Genomic DNA, 23,146 nt, shown 5'->3' on the forward strand with positions numbered 1-23,146 from the left:
ACACTTAGAGGTCTATTAAAAAAAAAAATAGTTGAACGAACGTGACCAAAATTCACCAGGCTGTGATTTTATTTCATATGAACATTGACTCCATCTAGTGGCCATAATGTATTTTTTTTTATTAAATAGACCCCCTTATTTTTCTTTGTCAGGCATTGTTTAATACTAATACTTGAGTTTATACTCATACATTTATGAATACAGTAGACTTTGAAGAACACAACTCAATTAAACCAACCATTGATTTAATATGAAAAATACCACATTTAAGTTTTAACAGCAAATGGCTCTATTTAGTGGCAAATGTAGTATTTTCCATTTTAAATCAACGGAAAACATTCAAGTAGCAAATATCCTAATAACATTAATTTTTCCCCTCGTTCACACAGCAGGAATGTACATGCACTTTCACTGGGTAAACTGCTATGCAAATATTTTAATATATTCCCCTAAATGTCAGGAGACGTTTATATAAAGATGGGAAGTATGTAGCAGATACATTTATAGACCTCCTAGCAATGTTATTACCAGGCTGCAGCTAGGGGGAGCTCTAATGTAGAGTGTGACCACAGCAGAGTGATCCCATCTAGCTCACATTAACCCTTTCACTGCCAGAGCTGTTTTTGTATTATTTTTGCACACATGGTAAAATTCAGATTTTGGGCCTGAAGATTAGATAAAACCCCCAAACATATTTTCTGAAAGCAGAGGCCCTGGAGAATAAAATGGTGGTTATTTTTAAGGTATTCCTCGTATTTTAAACAAAAAAAACCTGTAAGGCAAAGGCAAAATGAGCTAGTATGCACCGCATACTAGCTCATTATGAAATACTCACCTTAGATTCCGGTCTACACCGAGGGAGCTGACATGTTCCCTCTGTGTTTCTTCCGGGTTTGCGGCTGCAGCGCTGTGAGTGGCCAGATCCACGATTACGTTACTCCCGCGCATTCGCTTGGGAGCCTTCTTTACGGGAAGGTCCGGCAGCGTCTGGCAGACATTCAGCTGGGCCTACACAGCGCATGCGCCGCTGACGTCAGCGGCTGCATGCAAAGTGAATATCTCCTAAACCGTGCAGGTTTAGGAGATATTAATTTTACCTATAGGTAAGCCTTTAATAAGGCTTACCTGTAGGTAAAAATTTAAAAAAAGGGTATACAACCACTTTAATATCCAGGTTTATTTTCTACTTTCCACCATTTTCTATGGTGTGATCTTTTTACAATACTTTGTTATAATAATGTAACACGTTGTGTATTGTATTGTACACAAATTAATAACTACTCCGCCTCCACATTCCAGACAAGTCATTTTCCTGACCAATTGGATTTCTTCCTTTACTTTTCCCTGATTCTATGACTGGAATCTTGTTAAAAGTAAAATTATAATAAAAAAAATGTATTGAATAAAGAAAAATAAATGTGTGTCAGTGCAATGATGAAAATCTGCAATATCAAAGATTGCTCATCGGTGACACTTTAGAAGCCTTTACAGGTCATCAGTTTAGAGTTCAGGGTCATTATTCACACCATCTGTAGAGATCTGCATTTTTCTGCACTAGGGAAATGCAGATCTCTGCAAGATACATAGAAAACAATTGTTTTCTATGACTGGTTCACACCGAAATGCGTGTGGGATTATGCAGCATGTCTGCACTTTTCCTGCACCTAAACTGAAGGAAACTGACAGCACCGCTCTGCACTCCACATAACCGGCTGTGATAGGAAAGCAGAGCCATATGTCCCCACAGATAAGAGAGGGCAGCAGGAGGAATCATGGTGGACAGGAGCATGCAATCAGTGCAGTGAGGAAGGAGGGGATGCAATTACAAGAACCAATCTCCTGTGCATCTCTCCCTGCAGCTGCTAAAAGCTGCTTCTCCTCCTCTCCCTCCTGCTGGCTTTCAGTGACTGCAGGGAGAGAAGTCCAGGAGATCGGTTCTTGTAATTGCACCCCCTTTTACCCCTCCACACAGATCACACGCTCCTGTCAACTATTTGATTCTTACTGCTTGCCAGCCCCCCCATGTGCCCCCCAAGCACTGTCATTTCCCCTCCCGCCAGCTGCTGCTAACACACAGGGGGATGTTTCAGGATGAAGAGTGGGGGAAGGGGGCCATTAAATATGTCATTTACCAGCCCCTTCCTTTTCGGAACAAACACATACAGTGAGTGATTGGTAATGAGCACACACAGTGAATGATCGTTACTGAACACACACACAGTGAGAGTTTCGGTACTGATCATTTACTCTGTTCATTCTTAACTGAAGCATAGTAAACATTATTTACTATGATTCAATTGATGAATGATCAGTAGTCTTTGTAGGGAGCCGCCTGCTCATTCATTCTGCAGTGCAGCTGAGGCTGCAGAGAAATGGATTAAGGAATGTTCTAGGGGTTTAGACCCCCAATATTTAATTACAGTCCCCCCCCAAAAGGTATTGTAAAAAATAAAAAAACTCTAACAAATTAAAAAAAAAGTGTAAGGGCTCATTTAGAGTTGCAGTTGGGGAGCGACACAAATGTGCAGTTGAACCGCTTTTTTGCCACCCGCCAAACACCCCTTTTTAAGCTTTAATAGGCAGCGGAAGGGGTTGTTTACATGCCCTGGCTTAGATGCTTTGCTTTCCACCCGCGACATAGTTGACCCCATTTGTAGTGATCAGTGGCTGGCAAGCCCAACAAATGTTACACATGTCGGTTTAAACAGGCGATGAGGAGGCACTGTACTGCTTCCTCAGCACCTGTCAGTAGCCTCTGCAATGTGATCCAAACACAGATCAGGCTTCACAAATAAGGGAGATGTCTAAGGGCTCATTCACACCATCTGCAGAGACCTGCAGGACTTTGCAAGACACACAGAAAACAATTGTATTCTATGTGTCTTCTTCACAGCAAAAATGTAGATGTGATGTCCCATAGGGAGCGGTGCGGGATTATGCAGCATGTCTGTATTTTTGATCACAGTTCCGCACTGGAAAGCAGACAAAACTGACAGCTCCACTCTGCATGACCCCATGTGACAGGAAGTGGGAGGGAAGCAGAGCGCTGATCTGTGTCTGTAAGAGAAGTCCGGTTTAACAGACGCGCATTGGTGCGCAGACGCGGGCAAACCAGTGTGTGCACAAGGAATAACTTGTATTGGCGCATGCGCGTGCGCACGTGCACGTACTGAAGTCAGTCAGCCTATTTAAACAGAGCAATGACACATACACATTGCTGAGTGGTCTTTCAGCTTGTTCCTGTTAACCCATGCCTTGATCTGTTCCAGTTTCCTGTGTTTGACCTGGCTTCACCTGTACCTTCCCTTGGACTTCCGCCTGCCTACCTGTGACATAGTTACATAGTTACATAGTAGGTGAGGTTGAAAAAAGACACAAGTCCATCAAGTCCAACCCATGTGTGTGATTATATGTCAGTATTACATTGTATATCCCTGTATGTTGCGGTCATTCAGGTGATTATCTAATAGTTTCTTGAAGCTATCGATGCTCCCCGCTGAGACCACCGCCTGTGGAAGGGAATTCCACATCCTTGCCGCTCTTACAGTAAAGAACCCTCTACGTAGTTTAAGGTTAAACCTCTTTTCTTCTAATTGTAATGAGTGGCCACGAGTCTTATTAAACTCTCTTCTGCGAAAAAGTTTTATCCCTATTGTGGGGTCACCAGTACAGTATTTGTAAGTTGAAATCATATCCCCTCTCAAGCGTCTCTTCTCCAGAGAGAATAAGTTCAGTGCTCGCAACCTTTCCTCATAACTAAGATCCTCCAGACCCTTTATTAGCTTTGTTGCCCTTCTTTGTACTCGCTCCATTTCCAGTACATCCCTCCTGAGGACTGGTGCCCAGAACTGGACAGCATACTCCAGGTGCGGCCGGACCAGAGTCTTGTAGAGCGGGAGAATTATCGTTTTATCTCTGGAGTTGATCCCCCTTTTAATGCATGCCAATATTCTGTTTGCTTTATTAGCAGCAGCTTGGCATTGCATGCCATTGCTGAGCCTATCATCTACTAGGACCCCCAGGTCCTTTTCCATCCTAGATTCCCCCAGAGGTTCTCCCCCCAGTGTATAGATTGCATTCATATTTTTGCCACCCAAATGCATTATTTTACATTTTTCTACATTGAACCTCATTTGCCATGTAGTTGCCCACCCCATTAATTTGTTCGGGTCTTTTTGCAAGAATTCCACATCCTGCGGAGAAGTTATTGCCCTGCTTAGCTTAGTATCGTCTGCAAATACAGAGATTGAACTGTTTATCCCATCCTCCAGATCGTTTATGAACAAATTAAATAGGATTGGTCCCAGCACAGAACCCTGGGGAACCCCACTACCCACCCCTGACCATTCTGAGTACTCTCCATTTATCACCACCCTCTGAACACGCCCTTGTAGCCAGTTTTCAATCCATGTACTCACCCTATGGTCCATGCCAACGCACCTTATTTTGTACAGTAAACGTTTATGGGGAACTGTGTCAAATGCTTTTGCAAAATCCAGATACACCACGTCTACGGGCCTTCCTTTATCTAGATGGCAACTCACCTCCTCATAGAAGGTTAATAGATTGGTTTGGCAAGAACGATTCTTCATGAATCCATGCTGATTACTGCTAATGATATCATTCTTATTACTAAAATCTTGTATATAGTCCCTTATCATTCCCTCCAAGAGTTTACATACTATTGATGTTAGGCTAACTGGTCTGTAATTCCCAGGGATGTTTTTTGGGCCCTTTTTAAATATTGGTGTTACATTGGCTTTTCTCCAATCAGCTGGTACCATTCCAGTCAATAGACTGTCTGTAAAAATTAGGAACAACGGTCTGGCAATCACCTGACTGAGTTCCCTAAGTACCCTCGGATGCAAGCCATCTGGTCCCGGTGATTTATTAATGTTAAGTTTCTCAAGTCTAATTTTAATTCCGTCCTCTGTTAACCATGGAGGTGCTTCCTGTGTTGTGTCATGAGGATAAACACTGCAGTTTTGGTTACTGAAGCCCCCCGATTCACTTGTGAATACTGAGGAGAAGAATAAATTCAATACCTTTGCCATCTCCCCATCCTTTGTAACCAGATGTCCTTCCTCATTCTTTATGGGGCCAATATGGTCTGTCCTCCCTTTTTTACTGTTTACATACTTAAAGAATTTCTTGGGATCTTTTTTGCTCTCCTCCGCTATGTGTCTTTCATGTTCTATCTTAGCCGTCCTAATTGCACCCTTACATTTCTTATTGCATTCTTTATAAAGTCTGAATGCTGAGGATGATCCCTCAACCATGTATTTTTTGAAGGCCTTCTCCTTTGCTTTTATATGCATTTTTACATTGGAGTTAAGCCATCCAGGATGTTTGTTCGCTCTTTTAAATTTATTACCCAATGGGATACATTGGCTAATGCCCTTATTTAATATGCTCTTAAAGCAAACCCATCTCTCCTCCGTATTCTTTGTTCCTAATATTTTATCCCAATTTATGCCTTTTAGCAAGGTTTGTAGTTTAGGGAAGTTGGCTCTTTTGAAATTCAGTGTCTTTGTGTTCCCTTCATGTTTCCTATTTGTGTGATTTATACTGAAACTAATTGACCTGTGATCACTGTTACCTAAATTGCCCCGTATTTCCACATCTGTGATCAGGTCTGTATTGTTGTTATCAGTAGATCCAGTAATGTTTTATTTCTAGTTGGTGCGTCTACCATCTGACCCATAAAATTGTCCTGCAAGCCTGTGACCTCGGCTTGTGCTTGACTCTGCTCCTGCCTTATACTTCTGTACCTCGCTGCCCAACTGTGTACCAAACCCGGCCTGTATCCAGTCTTAGCTTCTGCCTCACGTTCCTGTACCTGCTCTGCCTGGCTGTTGATGACCCCCTGGCTTACATTCCAACCACGCTTCTGCCTGCTGATCCAGCAACACGGAGTTCCAGTTCTCAGTGCCAGTCCGGTGATCTTTAACCATCGGGTTCCTGCCAAGGCCCAGCCGCTGCCACCTGCTACATCGGCTCTCGTGCCACTCTGTGTCCTTCACCCCCTGTCATCTCTAGCAGGGGCTTTGGATAGGAGGTGCAAGAGAAGCCCTCTCTACAGTTCGATCTCCACCAGGTACATGACAGTGTTTATACTGCCGCCTACTTTCCCTCACATCGGATCCCAGGTGGGATAATGCCGTCATTTGAGTAAGTCTGATGTGAGGGGGAATGTTGCTGTACACTGATGGCGGGGGACAGAATGGGGGGCACTGCTGAGCCAGACTGAATGATGGGCACTGCTGATGAGGATAGACTGGTGGGCACTGATGATGAGGACAGAATGATGGGCACTGATGAGACAGACAGAATGATGGGCACTGATGGGACAGACAGAATGATGGGCACTGATGATGAGGATAGAATGATGGGCAATGATAATGAGGACAGAATGATGGGCACTGATGAGACAAAAAGAATGATGGGCACTGATAACGAGGACAGAATGATGGGCACTGATTATGAGGACTGAATGATGGGCACTGATGAGACAGACAGAATGATGGGCACTGATGGTGACAGAATGATGGGCACTGATGGTGACAGAATGATGGGCACTGATGATGAGGACAGAATGATGGGCAATGATAAATGAGGACAGAATGATGGGCACTGATGAGACAAACAGAATGATGGGCACTGATGATGAGGACAGAATGATGGGCACTGATAATGAGGACAGAATGATGGGCACTGATTATGAGGGCCGAATGATGGGCACTGATGATGAGGATTGTATGGCGGGCACCGATGAGACAGACATAATGATGGGCACTGATGAGATGGACAGAATGGCAGGCACTGATGATGAAGACAGAATGGTGGGCACTGATGATGAGGACAGAATGATGGGCACTGATGAGACAGACAGAATGATGGGCACTGATGATGACAGAATGATGGGCACTGATGATGAGGACAGAATTATGGGCAGTGATGAGACAGACAGAATGACGGACACTGATGATGAGGACAGAATGGCAGATACTGATGAGCCAGACAGAATGGCGGGCACTGATAATGAGGACAGAATGGCGGGCACTGATTATGAGGACAGAATGGCGGGCACTGATAATGAGGACAGAATAGTGGGCACTGATGTTGAGGACAAAAGGATGGACAATGATGAGACAAACAAAATGTTGGGCACTGATGATGAGGACAGAATGGCAGACACTGATAAGCCAGACAGAATGATGGGCACTGATGATGAGGACAGAATGAGGGACACGAATGATGAGGAGAAATGGATGGGCACTGATGAGACAAACAGAATGTTGGGCACTGATAAGGAGGACAGAATGGCAGACAGAAGGGAGATGTTAAGATACAGAATACCTGGAGTCTGGAATCATGAAAAACTCATGGAAGGCTCATACAGAGTTCCCCTTTACAAAGAACAATTTTTCTCTAAAAAATATAGTTTGTTAGTTTTGTTCTAAATTTTTGGGTATTACACCATCCTGTTGTTGTTGCAATGTACTGCCAAATGACATGTGTACTAATTGGCTGTACATTGCTCCATTTCTGGGAAAAGCTATTATCACAAAAAGTCCCTTTGGATGGCTCTTCTGTTTGTAATTACAAGTTTGATTTATTATGACAAGTAACCTTTACTCATGACCCAGAGGTCAAGATGACCATATGTAATGTTGAAGTAATTAGTTCTGGATGACTCGTGTTTTGGGACCATGCCATGCATAGACAAACCTTCTGTAATTTCTTTATAAAAGCTGAACTCACATTTGTATAATCATCACATTCCCTTTGTATGTGATCCAGTGTACTCTGTTTTATCTGTATGTATATTCTCAAGTAAACTTGAACAAGCAAGGATGCAATCAGATCTTTGGACAAACAGGTCATTCTAAATAGTTTCCCCATTAGGTAAATTGCACTCTGGCATTTTGCTGTGTACACCCCAAATTATTAGGTATCTTGGACTGTGGGGTTTATTTACTAAAGGCAAATCCACTTTGCACTACAGGTGCACTTGGAAGTGCAGTTGCTGGAGATCCGAGGGGGACATGCAAGGAAAATAAAAAAACAGCATCTCTGCTTCTACATGATTGGATGATAAAATCACCAGTGCTTCCCCTCAGATTTACAGCGAGTACACTTGTATTGCAGAGTGGATTTGCCTTTAATAAACCCCAAAAAACCTAATAATTTGGGGTGTACACAACAAAGTGCTTGAGTGCAATTTGCCTAATGGGGACACTAGTTAGATTGACCTGTGTGTCCCCAAGGAAAGACATTGGTAGGGTTTTACCCTCACTTCCTGTTGGCTATGTGACAGGAAGTGAAGCCAATTTTCAGAAAAGTGACATAAAGCCCAACCTGAAAAAGACAAGCAGGGGTTCTAACACTCACTTGGTTTCCCTCAAATACCCACAATTAGAATAGGATTGTCTTGAGCTATATTTTAGCCCAGTGCTCTAAATCAGTGGTTCTCAACCCTGTCCTCAAGTACCCCCAACAGGCCATGTTTGCAGGTTTTCCTTCATCTTGCACAGGTGCTTTAAATCACAGTCAATGGCTTGGTATTTTTGACAGCTATTTTAGCTAAGATAAATTCCCAAAACATGTCCTGTCGGGGGTACTTGAGGACTGAGGTTGAGAACCACTGCGCTAAAATGGAAAATTGAATACTTACCTCTCTGTAATTTTCCTTTCCTGGTGCCTATCCATGCATATGCTACAATGAAGGCACCAGGAAAGTAGCTTTTAGACAAATCACACCTTTTTTTGTTGTGCCATGCCAATCAGCCTAGTAAGGCTGCAGCTGGGAAATCTGTTGCATGAAAATTAACAAAACACATAAAGCATAAAAATTTGCTACAAGTTTTATTGGTCAACAAAACGGGACTTGGAAAAGAGCAAGGAAAGCAAAAAATACATGTATGTATATATTTGAGACACTAACAGAATATGGTTTTGAGGTCTGACCATTTTGCAGAGGAAATTAACAGGAGATAAAAGGACTGCGCCCACAAACGGACAGTATCTTACAGATTTAAACATTTATTAGTCACAACATCTTGAGAAAGATTTTGCAAAATAATGCAGCACAGACAATTAAATCAAAGTGAAACGAACAACCTACAAACAACACAGATTGACAATATCACAAAAATTTCAGGGCAAAATATCTCCCCCGCCCCAAAAAATAAAATAAACAAAAAAAGTTAAAAAAAAACTTGCTCTAAAACACATCTGTTTTGCAAAGACATAACAAACAAAGAGAAAAAAAAGAAAAATGTGTTACAAACTCTATACGGACACCCAAATGTACTCTCTTGCCTGACACACATAAGCCACCCCCCTGCCCAAAATTAACCACTTCAATACCAGGCACTTAGACACCTTCCCGCCCAGACCAATTTTCAGCTTTCAGTGCTGTCGCAATTTGAATGACAATTGCGCGGTCATGCTACACTGTACCCAAACACATTTTTTATCATTTTGTTCCCACAAATAGAGCTTTCTTTTGGTGGTATTTGATCACCTCTGCGGTTTTTATTTTTTGCGCAACAAATAAAAAAAGACCGAAAATTTTGAAAAAAAACAAGTTTTTCTTTGTTTCTGTTAAAACTTTTTTGTAAATAAGTACGTTTTCTTCTTCAATGACGGGCACTGATATGGCTGCACTGACGGGCACTGACGGGCACTGATACGGCGGCACTGATGGGCACCGATGAGGTGGCACCAATGAGGTGGCACTGATGAGGTGGCACTGACGGGCACTGATGATGGGCACTGATAGGCGGCACTGATGGGCACTGATAGGTGGCACTGGTATGCGGCACTGATGGGCACTCATAGGTGGCACAGATGGGCACTTATAGGCGGCACTGATGGGCACTCATAGGTGGCATTGATGGGCACTCATAGGTGGCATTGATGGTTACTTATGGGTGGCACTGATAGTTGGCACAGATGGGCATGGATGGGCACTGATAGATGGGCACTGATGGGCACTGACAGGTGGCATGAATGGACACTGATGGGTGGCACTGATGGCACTGCTTGTTTGCAGTGATGCCCCTAAGGGTGGCATTGCTGGGCATCACTGCAACATAATGGTGCCAATCAGTGCCCATTTGTGGGCACTGATTGGCACAGATTTGGCACACTAGGCACATGTGGATGGCCATGGGGTACATACCACATGTTGCCCCTTCCCTGGTGGTCCTAGTGGCGATCCCTGGTGGTCCAGTGTGGTGATCTGCGGGGGGGCTGCGCTGATAAACAATCAGCGCAGACCCCCCCTGCCAGGAGAGCCGACGATCGGCTCTCCTCTACTCGCGTCTGTCAGACGCGAGTGAGGAAGAGCCGATCAACGGCTCTTCCTATTGACAGCGTGATCAGCCGTGATTGGACACGGCTGATCACGTGGTAAAGAGCCTCCGCCGGAGGCTCTTTACCAAGATCGGTGGAGCGGTGTGTCAGACTGACACACCGCTCCACCGATCGCCGCGATGCGCGCCCCCGGGGGCGCGCTGCGGCATGTTATCCTGCTGGACGTCATATGACGTCCAGTCAGGATAACAGAACCACTTCCCGGACGTCAATCCGCTATAGGGCGGGCGGGAAGTGGTTAAGCACATCGTCCAGCATGCTACAAAATTACAGCTGGGACAAACACCCCCCCCCCCGCTCCAGGGGGGCAAACAGAGCCTAACATGGGCAAAAATTATACAACAAATACCATTGCAGTCTATGGGAACTGACTTGTTAATTTTGTTAGTCCCCACTTGGCTGGCTTACATTCTAGATATTGGCCTTAAAATGGGTATGGGGGCCCAGGCCCCACCTTGAGGGACATATATCAATGTCACCAATTTGGACAACCCCAAAAAACAAAACAAGGAGAAGTGCCTTTAAAAATGCAAAATTGCTTAAAAGCTAAGGGGGGGGGGGGTTACTCTGCCTGTAAAGTGGTGCATATGTAGCATTTATCCAAAATCCTGCTTCAAAGATGTATGACTTTAGAGAAAACTTGCAAATCTACATTGCAGCTGCAAGATTTTAACACAAAACAAAAAATAGCCCCCCCCCCCATACATACAAGACCATTTGCGTCTGTTAAGGCCTAAAATGAGAACCCCCATGTGAAAAATACCACCCCAAACTATTGTCCCCCTCCCGCTCACTAACAAACCCCTAGCCAAACACACAGCAAGCCAGCCCATGAAAGGAGGGTGGATGCTTGGGGGTCAGGAGGGGCTCGGGCACCCCAAAAGTCAACCACCTTGTTCCCATATTCAGGGGGACAAGGGCCTCTTCCACACAACCCTAGGCTAGGGTTGTGGGGGGCTGCAGACAGGGGGCTTTACGGAATGTGGATAGCCCCTTTAAACTAGTGGGTACAAGGTGCTTTGTGGTTGGTATTGGGCTGAGCCCAACATGCCCCATAGGCAGCCACCTATGCTGAGTGCATGTGGCCTTGTATGGTTCAGGAGGGGGTTGGGCGATCGCTCTTCTCGCCCCTTTCCTAGCTGGCCCTGTTTTATGCTCTGAAAAAGGATGGGGTTTGGATTGGTGAAGGCAGCTGACAGCCTTTTGAGAATGGAGTGGAGTGTGGGGTTCCCCTTTAAAAGCAAAAGCTAGCCCATGGAAATCCAAGAGGTTAGAGGGGGGAGACAAGAGCATTGGAGAATGGAGTGTGGAGTTCCCCTTTAAAAGCAAAAGTTAGCCGAAAGAAATCATATGCATTAGAGGGGGAAGGTTAAATGGCCTTTTTAGAGGAACGAGAGTCTTATTACATAATTTTAACAAGGTGCATGTCACATGTTGGCAACGTAACATGCTAATAGGACCTGTGTGCAAATCTCCTTATAAAAATACATAAAGGTGAACCAGCGTTAAAAAAAAATTGTCAAGTTTAGAGGTGCGCCCGTTCAACCCGCGCAATTGCATGTACGTTGCTTAACATTTACTAAGATTTTGGCCGCGCAGTGAACAAACGCATTTGAATGAGCGCAAGAGCATGGCTTACATTGATCTCACGCAGTTCTAAAACCTACTTGCGGGCGCAGCAGGCTTTCTTTGAAAAAGTTACTTTCTCATTCTATTTTGGGCATATTTGTTACTTGGGAAGTTATTACTAAACTTCCTCACATCACCCCCATAATATTGGCACCTCCATCTTCTGTTAATATTGAATTGAAGATGCAGTGCGCCTGCTATCCCCACTTAAAGGGCCGGCGTACAGCTACGACGGCTCGTGGGGACGTGCCGACCTGCCGCGGTATAATGATGGCGGCTGGTCGCCAAGTGGTTAATAAGTGTGGAGAAGAAATCGCTCCACTCCCTTATATATACATCACTTAGTGCTTGTGTCACCCCCTCCCCCCTCTGGGCGCCACCCACCGGAACTATATGCCCCCCAATTTTATGGGTGGGAACAAATACACATTATACACAATTTTAAGGTAAAATATAAAAGATGAGGTTGTGCTGAGTAAATAGATACCAAACATGTCCAGCCTTATAATTGTGTGTGCTGAAGAAACAATGAAAAATGTTGGTAGGTGATGCTTTAACCCTTCCACTGCCATGGATGTAGATCGTATTGACCTACAGAACTGCTTCCAGCTGGCCAGGTCAGAACAAGATGTGTCCATGACTTTCCCCCTTCTGCTAGAAGCTCATGATCTGCTGAACTTTCCATCGACCTCACAGCTCCTCTGCCTGTCCTTTAAGATGGCTCCCCACAGCTCTAACATCCCCCCGCAGCACTGATCCGCTTGTGGCTTCCCTACTTCTGGCTTCTTCTCCTCTCCCCTCCCACCAGCTTCAGCTGCTGCAGGGGAGCCACAGGAAGGTCCAAATACATCCCTCCGCTACTGAAATTCCACACTCCTGTCCTGGGACCTCCCCAGATTCCCCTCTATGCAGTGCTGTTGGCCGACTTCCCCTCCTCTCCCACCAGCTGGCTGCATCTGTTAATGGGGTTGGAGATCAGTGCGGTGTTCAGGATGGAGAGTGGGGGGTTGGCAGTTGAGCAGTGTGTGTACCCCTTCTCCTCCCCTCTTTATGTAGAGGCGGAGCTCTGAGTGTGTATGAAGAGGCGGAGCTCTGAATGTGTATGAAGAGGCGGAGCTCTGAGTGTGTATGAAGAGGCGGAGCTCTGAGTGTGTATGAAGAGGAGGAGCTCTGAGTGTGTATGAAGAGGCGGAGCTCTGAGTGTGTATGAAGAGGAGGAGCTCTGAGTGTGTATGAAGAGGCGGAGCTCTGAGTGTGTATGAAGAGGAGGAGCTCTGAGTGTGTATGAAGAGGCGGAGCTCTGAGTGTGTATGAAGAGGAGGAGCTCTGAGTGTGTATGAAGAGGCGGAGCTCTGAGTGTGTATGAAGAGGAGGAGCTCTGAGTGTGTATGAAGAGGCGGAGCTCTGAGTGTGTATGAAGAGGCGGAGCTCTGAGTGTGTATGAAGAGGCGGAGCTCTAAGTGTGTATAAAGAGGCGGAGCTCTGCGTATGTATGAAGAGGCGGAGCCCTGAGTGTGTATGAAGAGGGGGAGCCCTGAGTGTGTATGAAGAGGCGGAGCTCTGAGTGTGTATGAAGAGGAGCCCTGAGTGTGTATGAAGAGGCGGAGCTCTGAGTGTGTATGAAGAGGCGGAGATCTGAGTGCGTATGAAGAGGCGGAGCTCTGAGTGCGTATGAAGAGGCGGAGCCCTGAGTGCGTATGAAGAGGCGGAGCTCTGAGTGAGTATGAAGAGGCGGAGCTCTGAGTGTGTATGAAAAGGCGGAGCTCTGAGTGTGTATGAAGAGGCGGAGCTCTGAGTGTGTATGAAGAGGCGGAGCTCTAAGTGCGTATGAAGAGGCGGAGCTCTGAGTGTGCATGAAGAGGCGGAGCTCTGAGTGTGTATGAAGAGGCGGAGCTCTGAGTGTGTATGAAGAGGCGGAGCTCTGAGTGTGTATGAAGAGGCGGAGCCCTGAATGTGTATGAAGAGGCGGAGCCCTGAGTGCGTATGAAGAGGCGGAGATCTGAGTGCGTATGAAGAGGTGGAGCTCTGAGTGTGTATGAAGAGGCGGAGCTCTAAGTGCGTATGAAGAGGCGGAGCTCTGAGTGTGTATGAAGAGGCGGAGCTCTGAGTGTGTATGAAGAGGCGGAGCTCTGAGTGTGTATGAAGAGGCGGAGCTCTGAGTGTGTATGAAGAGGCGGAGCCCTGAATGTGTATGAAGAGGCGGAGCTCTGAGTGTGTATGAAGAGGCGGAGCTCTGAGTGTGTATGAAAAGGCGGAGCTCTGAGTGTGTATGAAGAGGCGGAGCTCTGAGTGTGTATGAAGAGGCGGAGCTCCTTCTGGAACAGCGGTCGGAGGAGGAGTCTAGGAGGGAGATGACAGAAAGCGCAGCAGACTTGCAGGAGTGAGCGAGGAGGATCCAGTACCTTTGCCATTGGAGGTGAGGAGAGTGTGAAGGATGTTGGTGACTCTGGTAGATGAAAAGCTGGGAGTCATATTACTCTGGTGAGTGGGGAAGCACTACTAAGGGGGCGCCCTCACCATCACGTGTGTAAGAGGTGGAAGAAGGCGTGGCTACACTACAGCTGGCACAGTTTGGAGCACCGAGAACTTTACACCTTATCAACTTTTCATTGATTGGTGGATTGTTTTTGAGCAAAATAAGTTCATTGAAGTGGAAGCAGTGGACTTGCAGAGAACACTATATTGAATACAGAATCTTGTATGATTACATGAATTTTCACAGATTTTTAGCTTATGTAATATAGCAGCAAATATTATAACATTAATGAAGTAGGTGTAAAGTGGAAGCAGTGGATCTGCAGAGAATATTATTTGAGCCCCTAGCACTTTATATATGAATGTCTCCACATATTTTAGTGTATTTGTGATGATTTATGTGCACACACAATAGGACAGCGCTGTGACACATAATGCTCTTCTAGTTGATAAAGGGAATACTTACCTTTGTTACAGCAGCAGTCCGGTATAAGTTATTTTTGTAGGTATTTGAGTTGTTACACATAGCGCGGGTTTTATTCTATTTATATTGGTGACATAATTGCCCAAATCTGGGGATCAGGAGCCATTTCCACCCTTTACTCTCGGCTGGGGTTCTTTGTATCCATATAACAGATGTTCTACATGACTAAATCTGCAATCAATTTTACTGCAAAATCAAAGGGGCCAAAATGTCTCCCCCCCGAGCAGTAATATATTTCTATCCCCCTTGGTGGGAGTGGAGATGACCCCATCTATAAGGATATACAGTACATACACACACAGCACAAGGACGTGTTCACACTATGAGATGTTCCTCGGGGCTGCAGTTCCCCTGAGCTCCACAAGGTGGTGATCTCACTTCTACCCAGACAGGAAGTCTCTATGGAATACAGGAAGTGATGTTAGATACACACAGGATGACGTCCCATAGGAAGTAGAGAGACGACACAGCAGAGGAGGTAATATGTAGTTTAACCCCTTCAGGGAGATCAGTTGATAATTAATATATCTTGCTTCCAAACCTGGCCATACATGGTTCAGTTTTATCGTTCAGCCAGCGGGATGAGAGGAAAAACTGAAGAGATTCCCCCATCCACACATTGGAGGGGGATGGGGGAATCCTCCCCGCTGCACTATTGTATTCTGACAATGGGGGGCGCTCCTCCGCTCTCAGAATACACAGATCAGTGATGAAGCTATTGGCTGCAGCCGCTGATCGAGTGACTTTTATCCGGCAGTGACCACACATGGATGGAAATGTGACCGATCCCTGCTGAACCAGCTGAATTTCCATGTCTCTATGGTCACCATAAGTCAGGGCTCAACAAATCCCAGGTCACCATGGTGACTAGAAGTGGTGTCCTGGCCCCTGGGCTCTTGTCAGCCCATTCTCACTGTTGGTCTGAATAATGTTTCTGCCTGAAACCCGGACACATTATTCAGACAGGAATGTGGCTCGGAGCGGGGCCTGGCGGGAGGGTGAGGGAAGCGCAGGAGGAGGCGGCACCCCACCTGTGAAGTCAGGGGAGGACAGCGGCAGGAGAAGACTCATCTCACTGACCTCCCACTGCTGATCTTTCTTTTCTGCAGCCGTATTACTGTCACCATCGGCTCCTGCTTCCTTGCAGAGCCCTCAGGCAGAACAGAGAGGAAGGAGCGGGACCGAATCTCCAACATGGCGCCGCCTTGGCACTGCCACAAAGATCCCCACAAGGTGCTGAGAAACAGGACTACAGGGTCCTTACAGGAGTAACCAGGACAAGCCTGCAAAGCAGCCAGCTAAGAAACCAGCCAGGGAGGGACATGCTGCTTTATGTACACAAGATGTCCTCTCCATCCACTCTGCTCTCACACACTGCTGGGGGAGATGTACAGGACATGCAGGAGGACACAGGGGAGTGGGGCATTGCATTACTGTCCTGCATTCTGCACCTTTCTCCTGCACCCCATATCCTGCATTTTTGCACCCTGCACCCCATGTTCTCCACCCCGCACCCCATGTCCCGCATGCTTTGTCCTGCATTCTGCACCCTTCTCCTGCATCCCATGTCCTGTGGTGACCCACACCCTTGTCTGGTACCCTTTACCCCATGTCCTGCATTCTGCACACTGTACCTTTCCCCTGCACCCCATGTCCTGTGGTGACATATACCCTTTTTTGTTACCCTGTACCCCATGTGCTGCGTTCTGCACCTTCTACACCGTAACCTGCATTCTGCACTTTTCTCCTGCATCCCATGTCTTGCGCTTACCTGCACCCTTCTCTTGCACCCCAATGTTCTACATTCTGCAACTTGCACACCATGTCCTGCATTATGCACCCTTCACCACGTGTCCTGCACCCTTCTCCTGCACCTTGCACCCCAATGTCCAGCCCATGTGCTGCAGTGACCTAAACCCTTCTCTGGTACCCTATACCCCATGTCTTGCATTCTGCAGACAGTACCCTTCCAATGCACCCCATTTCCTGCATTCTGCACCCTTCTGCTGCATCCCATGTCCTGCGGTGTTATACACCCTTCTCTGGTACCCTGTACCCCATGTCCTGCGTTCTGCAACTTGTACCCTATGTCTTGCATTCTGCACACTGTACCCTTCCCCTGCACCCCATTTCCGGCATTTGCACCCTTCTCCTGCATCTCATGTCCTGTGGTGACCTACACCCTTCTCTGGTACCCTGCACCCCAAGTCTTGCATTCTGCACACAGCACAACATGTCCTGCTCCCTTCTCCTGCACCCCAAGTCCTGTGTTCTGCACCCCAAAAATTACTCGCAAATTACTTGCCCTGCCCCAGATGCTGATAACACACACTTCCCTTAAAAAACCGTCTCCTGACTTTTGTAGCTGTCTTCTAGATTCAAAGCAAATTTATCAAGCCCTGCCTTAAGTGACTTCCTCCCCTCCCCCTCATCTCCTTCATTATGTAAGTCATGCTGAGATAATCTCCCATTGGCTGAGCAATATTCTCATTTGTCTCTGAGCTCCTTCTTGCTATTCCTCGTCCTGCCTGTTGTTTCCTTGGATTGATTTTCTGTGTAGTGACCCCGGCTTCATCTCTTGGATGGACTCGTCTGTTGCTTGTCCTGACCTTTATCCTGATTCCTGGATCTCCTCCTCATCTCTCCTCCATATCCTCTTACACAGCTTTTCTCCACACCTGCAGTGACCCTGGGGGGTGGAAACTTGCAACCAACATGCAGCAAAATCCATCCCCACCATTAGGAGCTCTGGAGTAAATTGTCTGATATTTATACTCCGTTCCTCCGCACATCACCTGATCACATGAGAGCTTACTTTCACAGATTCCTGACAGATTTCTGTATGGTAAAGGTCAAAGTTCACTCTTCAGTTTAGGAGAGGTAGGACGCACCCAGGAACAATGATTTGGTTTACACTGGACACTCATATAGAGGACCCCTCAAATTTTCCCATCCAAATGTCACTCCATTCATATTCTATTAGTCCTATGACATCACACTGGCTTCACAGCTCCTCCTCCCAATGTACCTCCATCTTTTTTTTTTTCTGGTGCTCTTGGTGGGCGGACCCTTGGCATCCTCACTAGCAAAGTGGGACTGTTGGTCCTGCATTGTATGTAATGATGTCAAAATGCCTACAACACGCTTTGAACCTGTGTAGTGGGGGGGTCCTGTGTGGGTAAATTATAACTCAATCTGAAGTGAGGCTTTATTATAATGGAAACCTGAATGTTGAGGTGAGGAGGAGTCTGGAAATATCATTTGATTTTACTATTTGTGTTAAAATTTAGAGTTTTCCTCCTGTGAAGTCTGGAGATCATATGACCATCACATTGCCTCTACCTCCCTCCCTGATAGAATAGAGAAATACAAAGAAGATTCTAGAAGTAACCAGAGAGATCATGGAGGAGAGGTGAGCGGTGCTGGGAATTCTGGGACATTATCCAGTAACAGACAAGGGATGTGTCTGGATGGTGACTGTATCATTGTGTGTGTCAGGTTCCTATAAGGTGTCAGGATGTCACTGTCTATTTCTCTATGGAGGAGTGGGAGTATTTAGAAGGACACAAGGATCTCTACAAGGACATCATGATGGACAATCAGCCGCCCCTCACATCACCGGGTAAGAGGAGACTTTATTGTAAAGGAGAGAGCAGTACGGAGGGTCCACCTAGATCCCCCATCATCTGATAAACACATAGAAACAATGTATTCAGTCAGTGTGTGTGTTTCCTACAGATGGATCCAGTAATGGGAACCCACCAGAGAGATGTCCCCGTCCTCTGTTTTCCCGGGATTCCACACAGGAAGATCACACCATCCCCCACCATGACCAGGTAGATGATTGACAATTATTGGTAGTTCTGATTTATACACAGCATGTTTGTTACAATTAATATTTTATTTTATATTCAGAGTGGAAACCTCTTGGATGATAATATTGATGTTAAAGAAGAGTATAAAGAGGAGGATGAGGAGTATGGAGTGATGGAGGAGTTTTCAAAAGGACACAAGGATATGATGGAACCACCTAATACCAGGAATCCACCAGAGAGATGTCCCCGTCCTCTGTATTCCCGGGATTCCACACAGGAAGATCACACCATCCCTCACTGTTACAAGGTTGGTGGGAAGGAGCTTATAAAACACAGACTCATGGAGACAATGTGTGGATTTCTTATTTGAGCTTATATTTTACAGTTGATATTTTCTCTCATTCTCTTGGCTTAGGTTGAAGATCTGATAGTTATAAAAGTAGAGGTTGAAGAAGAAGAGATGTATGTGAGGGATGATCAGCAGTCTATGGAGGAGGATGGAATAACGGGGACATTTATAGAGGAGGACACTCCTACAGAGATCAGTACAGGTGGGTCATTAACACTAAATACATTCCTCCACCCATACTGCTCACTGATTTGTCCAGAGTAGGGCAAGGACTGGGTGATATCAGCCTGTAATATCCTGGTCACTTTCCTGAGCTGTGTTCCCCGTCCTGTATTTCTCTCGGATAATCTTCCTTTTCTGTGCTGCAGACTCAATTTATGTAGATTCTGGGGTTCAGCTGTAAGCAAATGTCAATTCTCACCATAGATGTTACTAGACCTAGGCACCTGGGGTATGTGTCTTGGGTCTTCTGCCCCATACCCAGTCTAGCAAGGTCTCCAATAGAACAATTCTCCCAGGGTTACTTACTCTGTTGTCTGCTGGCTGTGCCGGGTGGAGGGACATGTCTGTATAGTCTCAGACCCAAGTTACTGAGTGCAGTCTCAGGAGATGGAAGGCAGCGGTGTGGGACCTCTGCAACTTTTCTCAATTAAACATTTAAAGTGATACTAAAAGTACAAATAAAACAAAATAACAAACATGTTATACTTATCCTGCTCTGTGCAATGGTTCTCTTCTCGGATCAACCTGCCTGCACTCCTGGCTACTGCCCCCTGTGGAGTGCCCCCATAGCAAGCCACTCACTCCAAGAGGATCTCCACAGGCTCCTTGGCTTGTAACAAGAATTGGTCCTAATACTTTATTCCATTAAAAGTCAGGGGTACAACCTTCATCAGGGCTTGACTGGCAACAGTGTGAACAAACCAGAGGTGCTGATGAGGTCTGTGCTTGTAATCCACAATAGAAAAAATACAATTGTAGGTCCAGGTCACTTCTGGTTTGTTCACATTATTGCTATTGATGGACCGATGAAGGGAGCGCTTGGACCCTCAAATCACATTGGCTACTTTTTTGGATCGTACCCCTGACTTTTAATGAATAAAGTTGTATCTGGACCTCTTAGCAGTGCTTTATTATAGATTATAGATGCTTTATTATAAGGTGAACTGGGATAAGGTGCAGGGAGGCTGTGGGATACTCCAGTAGTACAGTGTAGTAACATACAGTATGGACACTCTTAATTTCTCAAACTTCTTAGTACAGTCCCTCCAACTGCAACTAAGTGACTGAGTGACATAGAGACACCATAGGAAATGTCCCACTTTAAGCAAGCTCTGGCACTGAAGTGCAAGAGATAGTCGCAGCACACAGTCACTAGGATCCTACATACAGGACTGTACTCACAAATGTCCCTGGATATTTGCATGCCTCCTTGCAATGTCAGCCATTCCTCCCCTGAATTCTCTAGATCAGAGTCTCAATCAGTTCTAACAAGGTTCAGTAGAATAGGCCCCCCAGCTCCAGCATAGCTGGGACCTCCATGAGCACATGTAGAACTACAGCTGGACTACCCAGAAGGGCAGCAGTCATTTTGGCTGGGGACTTCTCCTTCTGGACAAGGACAGGGCTGCCTCAGGCCTCCTACTATTTATGCACTCCCCAGCCTCCTACTAGGCACTCACCTCAAGGTATTGACTGAGATCACATACATATTTAGGGTGTCGATTTGCCTCTTCCAGCCCACTACATTCTAGAATCCTGAAGCCAGGGAAGCCTTTACACTCTAAAGCAATCACTCCTTCACTGATTATAGGGGAGCCAAAAATAATTTACCAAGCCTATCTTATCTAGTAGCCTTTCTAGAAGGGTGCTACAAACTATATAGTTTATCTTACATAGTCCTGACCCCTGCACTATATACTCTGTGTTGTACATTACATAGTCCTGACTTCTACTCTCTGCCCTCTACCCACTGCTATATATAAACATAATATGTATTCTCTTTTGTTACAACCATTTTCTACCAGCTGGACATTTTATATCCAAAGATTTGATTGGAGCACAGACTTTTACATGTTGGTAATAATGTGATAATATCCTCAAACTTTGGGATCTTAAACAGAAAGTGATAATGATGGAGGAGTTAATAACCCAATGATGGTGGACTTCAGGATCAATCCAGTCTTCATCTTGGTTGTTCTCCCCCCATCCTCACTCTCTGACCCCTGGTGGGACTCAGCCTCGCTGTTATTCATGACCAAATCATGGACTAAATAAGGAAATGCTGTACTTCTTGTGTTGGGAAGATGGCAATAAGTGATAGAGGGGGTGGGGACACTCGTCTCATAATCACCTCATCACTGTCACCCCCATTAAAGACAGTTCTCGTTGTTTCCTCACTCTCTGACTAAGGTCCATGAATAAAGAAATTAACTGGTAGGAGATCAGAGGACCCATTTACTAGTTACCTTGAGGGTGGAATTGTGAGATCCTCAGAGACAAAGCTGCCTGATGTGGGTGAAGTCCTGGTTTAGGGGAACCAATCTGCTGATGTCTAGTAATAATCTTTTTATTTCTATTTTAGTACATGGACGGGAGATGAGGAAACCCTCAGAGGATTGTCTCACTTTGTCTCAAGACTGTAAAGTAGAAGATGAGGACATCACACAGTATAGTCCAGGAGAAAACCCGGCTACCTCAAATGTCCATCCAGCACCACACAGTGTAGATGGACCATCGTATTCCTCTTATCCTGAGGAACCTCAGACTGTGAGGGACGGTGCCGTCCTTCCAACAGATAAGAAGTTTTCCTGTACTGACTGCGGGAAGTGTTTCCATTATAAATCCCATCTTAATATGCATAAAAGATCTCACACAGGAGAGAAGCCATATTCTTGTCCTGAGTGCAGGAAATGTTTTTCAAAGAAGTCCCATCTTAACACACATCAGAGATCTCACACAGGGGAGAAGCCGTATTCCTGTCTTGAGTGTGGGAAATGTTTTTCACAAAAGTCCAATCTTTACACACATCAGAGATCTCACACAGGTGAGAAGCCGTATTGCTGTTCTGAGTGTGGGAAATGTTTTTCACAGAAGTCTGATCTTTACACACATCAGAGATTTCACATGGGGGAGAAGCCGTATTCTTGTCCTGAGTGCGGGAAATGTTTTTCACAGAAATCTGATCTTTACAGACATCAGAGACTGCACACAGGGGAGAAGCTGTATACCTGTCCTGAGTGTGGAAAATGTTTTTCACAGAAGTCCAATCTTTACAGACATCAGAGATCTCACACAGGAGAGAAGCCGTATTCCTGTCCTGAATGCGGGAAATGTTTTTCACAGAAGGACAGTCTTTCCACACATCAGAGAACTCACACGGGAGAGAAGCCATATTCCTATGTTGAGAGTGGGAAATGTTCTTCAGACAAGACCAGTCTTTACACACATCAGAGATCTCACACGGGGGAGAAGCCGTATTCTTGTCCTGAGTGAGGGAATTGTTCCTCACTGAAGTCCTGTCTTCCTGTACATCAGGGATCCCACACAAACCTTGAGGTGTAGTAGTGCCTTGAGTGCGGGAAATGTCTTCTATATGAATGTTGCTGGACAGCACAGCTCTCTTGTGGGGAAGAAGCACACCCTGATATACACCTCAGATATACTCCATGGCTGATCTTCATCATGTAAGAAACAATTCATAAGGAGATCAGAGATCACCAAAGACATGGATGAAGTGTTGTACTGTGTTGGCCATTCATAGCAGTAGAAAAATAAAAATGGAGTCATTACCTTTCATTGGCTGAGTACATTTTGTGGTGGAAGCTTTCACAAACACTTAAGCCTCATACACACGATCAGATTATTGGCCAACAAAAACCGTGGAATTTTGCCCAAAGGGCGTTGGCCCAAACTTGTTTTGCATACACACAGCCACACAATTGTTGGCCAACAAAAACAAACTTAGTGGCATACTACATTGTTTTTCAGCTCTTTAGCGCCACCCTTTGG

At 45.6% G+C, this 23,146-nt stretch overlaps 1 protein-coding gene across 1 annotated transcript in view; it reads left to right on the forward strand.

Annotated features, from left to right (window-relative positions):
• Positions 1-23,146, forward strand: part of LOC141121727 (uncharacterized) — a 178,289-nt gene that overhangs the window by 90,254 nt on the left and 64,889 nt on the right. Inside the window, exons 16-22 of the mRNA XM_073611438.1 lie at positions 15,422-15,449; positions 18,262-18,383; positions 18,470-18,593; positions 18,710-18,807; positions 18,887-19,093; positions 19,202-19,337; positions 21,720-22,624. Of these exons, the coding sequence (XP_073467539.1) occupies positions 15,422-15,449; positions 18,262-18,383; positions 18,470-18,593; positions 18,710-18,807; positions 18,887-19,093; positions 19,202-19,337; positions 21,720-22,624 (1,620 nt within the window). The remainder of the gene's footprint in view (positions 1-15,421; positions 15,450-18,261; positions 18,384-18,469; positions 18,594-18,709; positions 18,808-18,886; positions 19,094-19,201; positions 19,338-21,719; positions 22,625-23,146) is intronic.

This window comes from Aquarana catesbeiana, unplaced genomic scaffold (assembly GCF_042186555.1).
Source record: "Aquarana catesbeiana isolate 2022-GZ unplaced genomic scaffold, ASM4218655v1 unanchor228, whole genome shotgun sequence".
Lineage (NCBI taxonomy): Eukaryota > Metazoa > Chordata > Amphibia > Anura > Ranidae > Aquarana > Aquarana catesbeiana.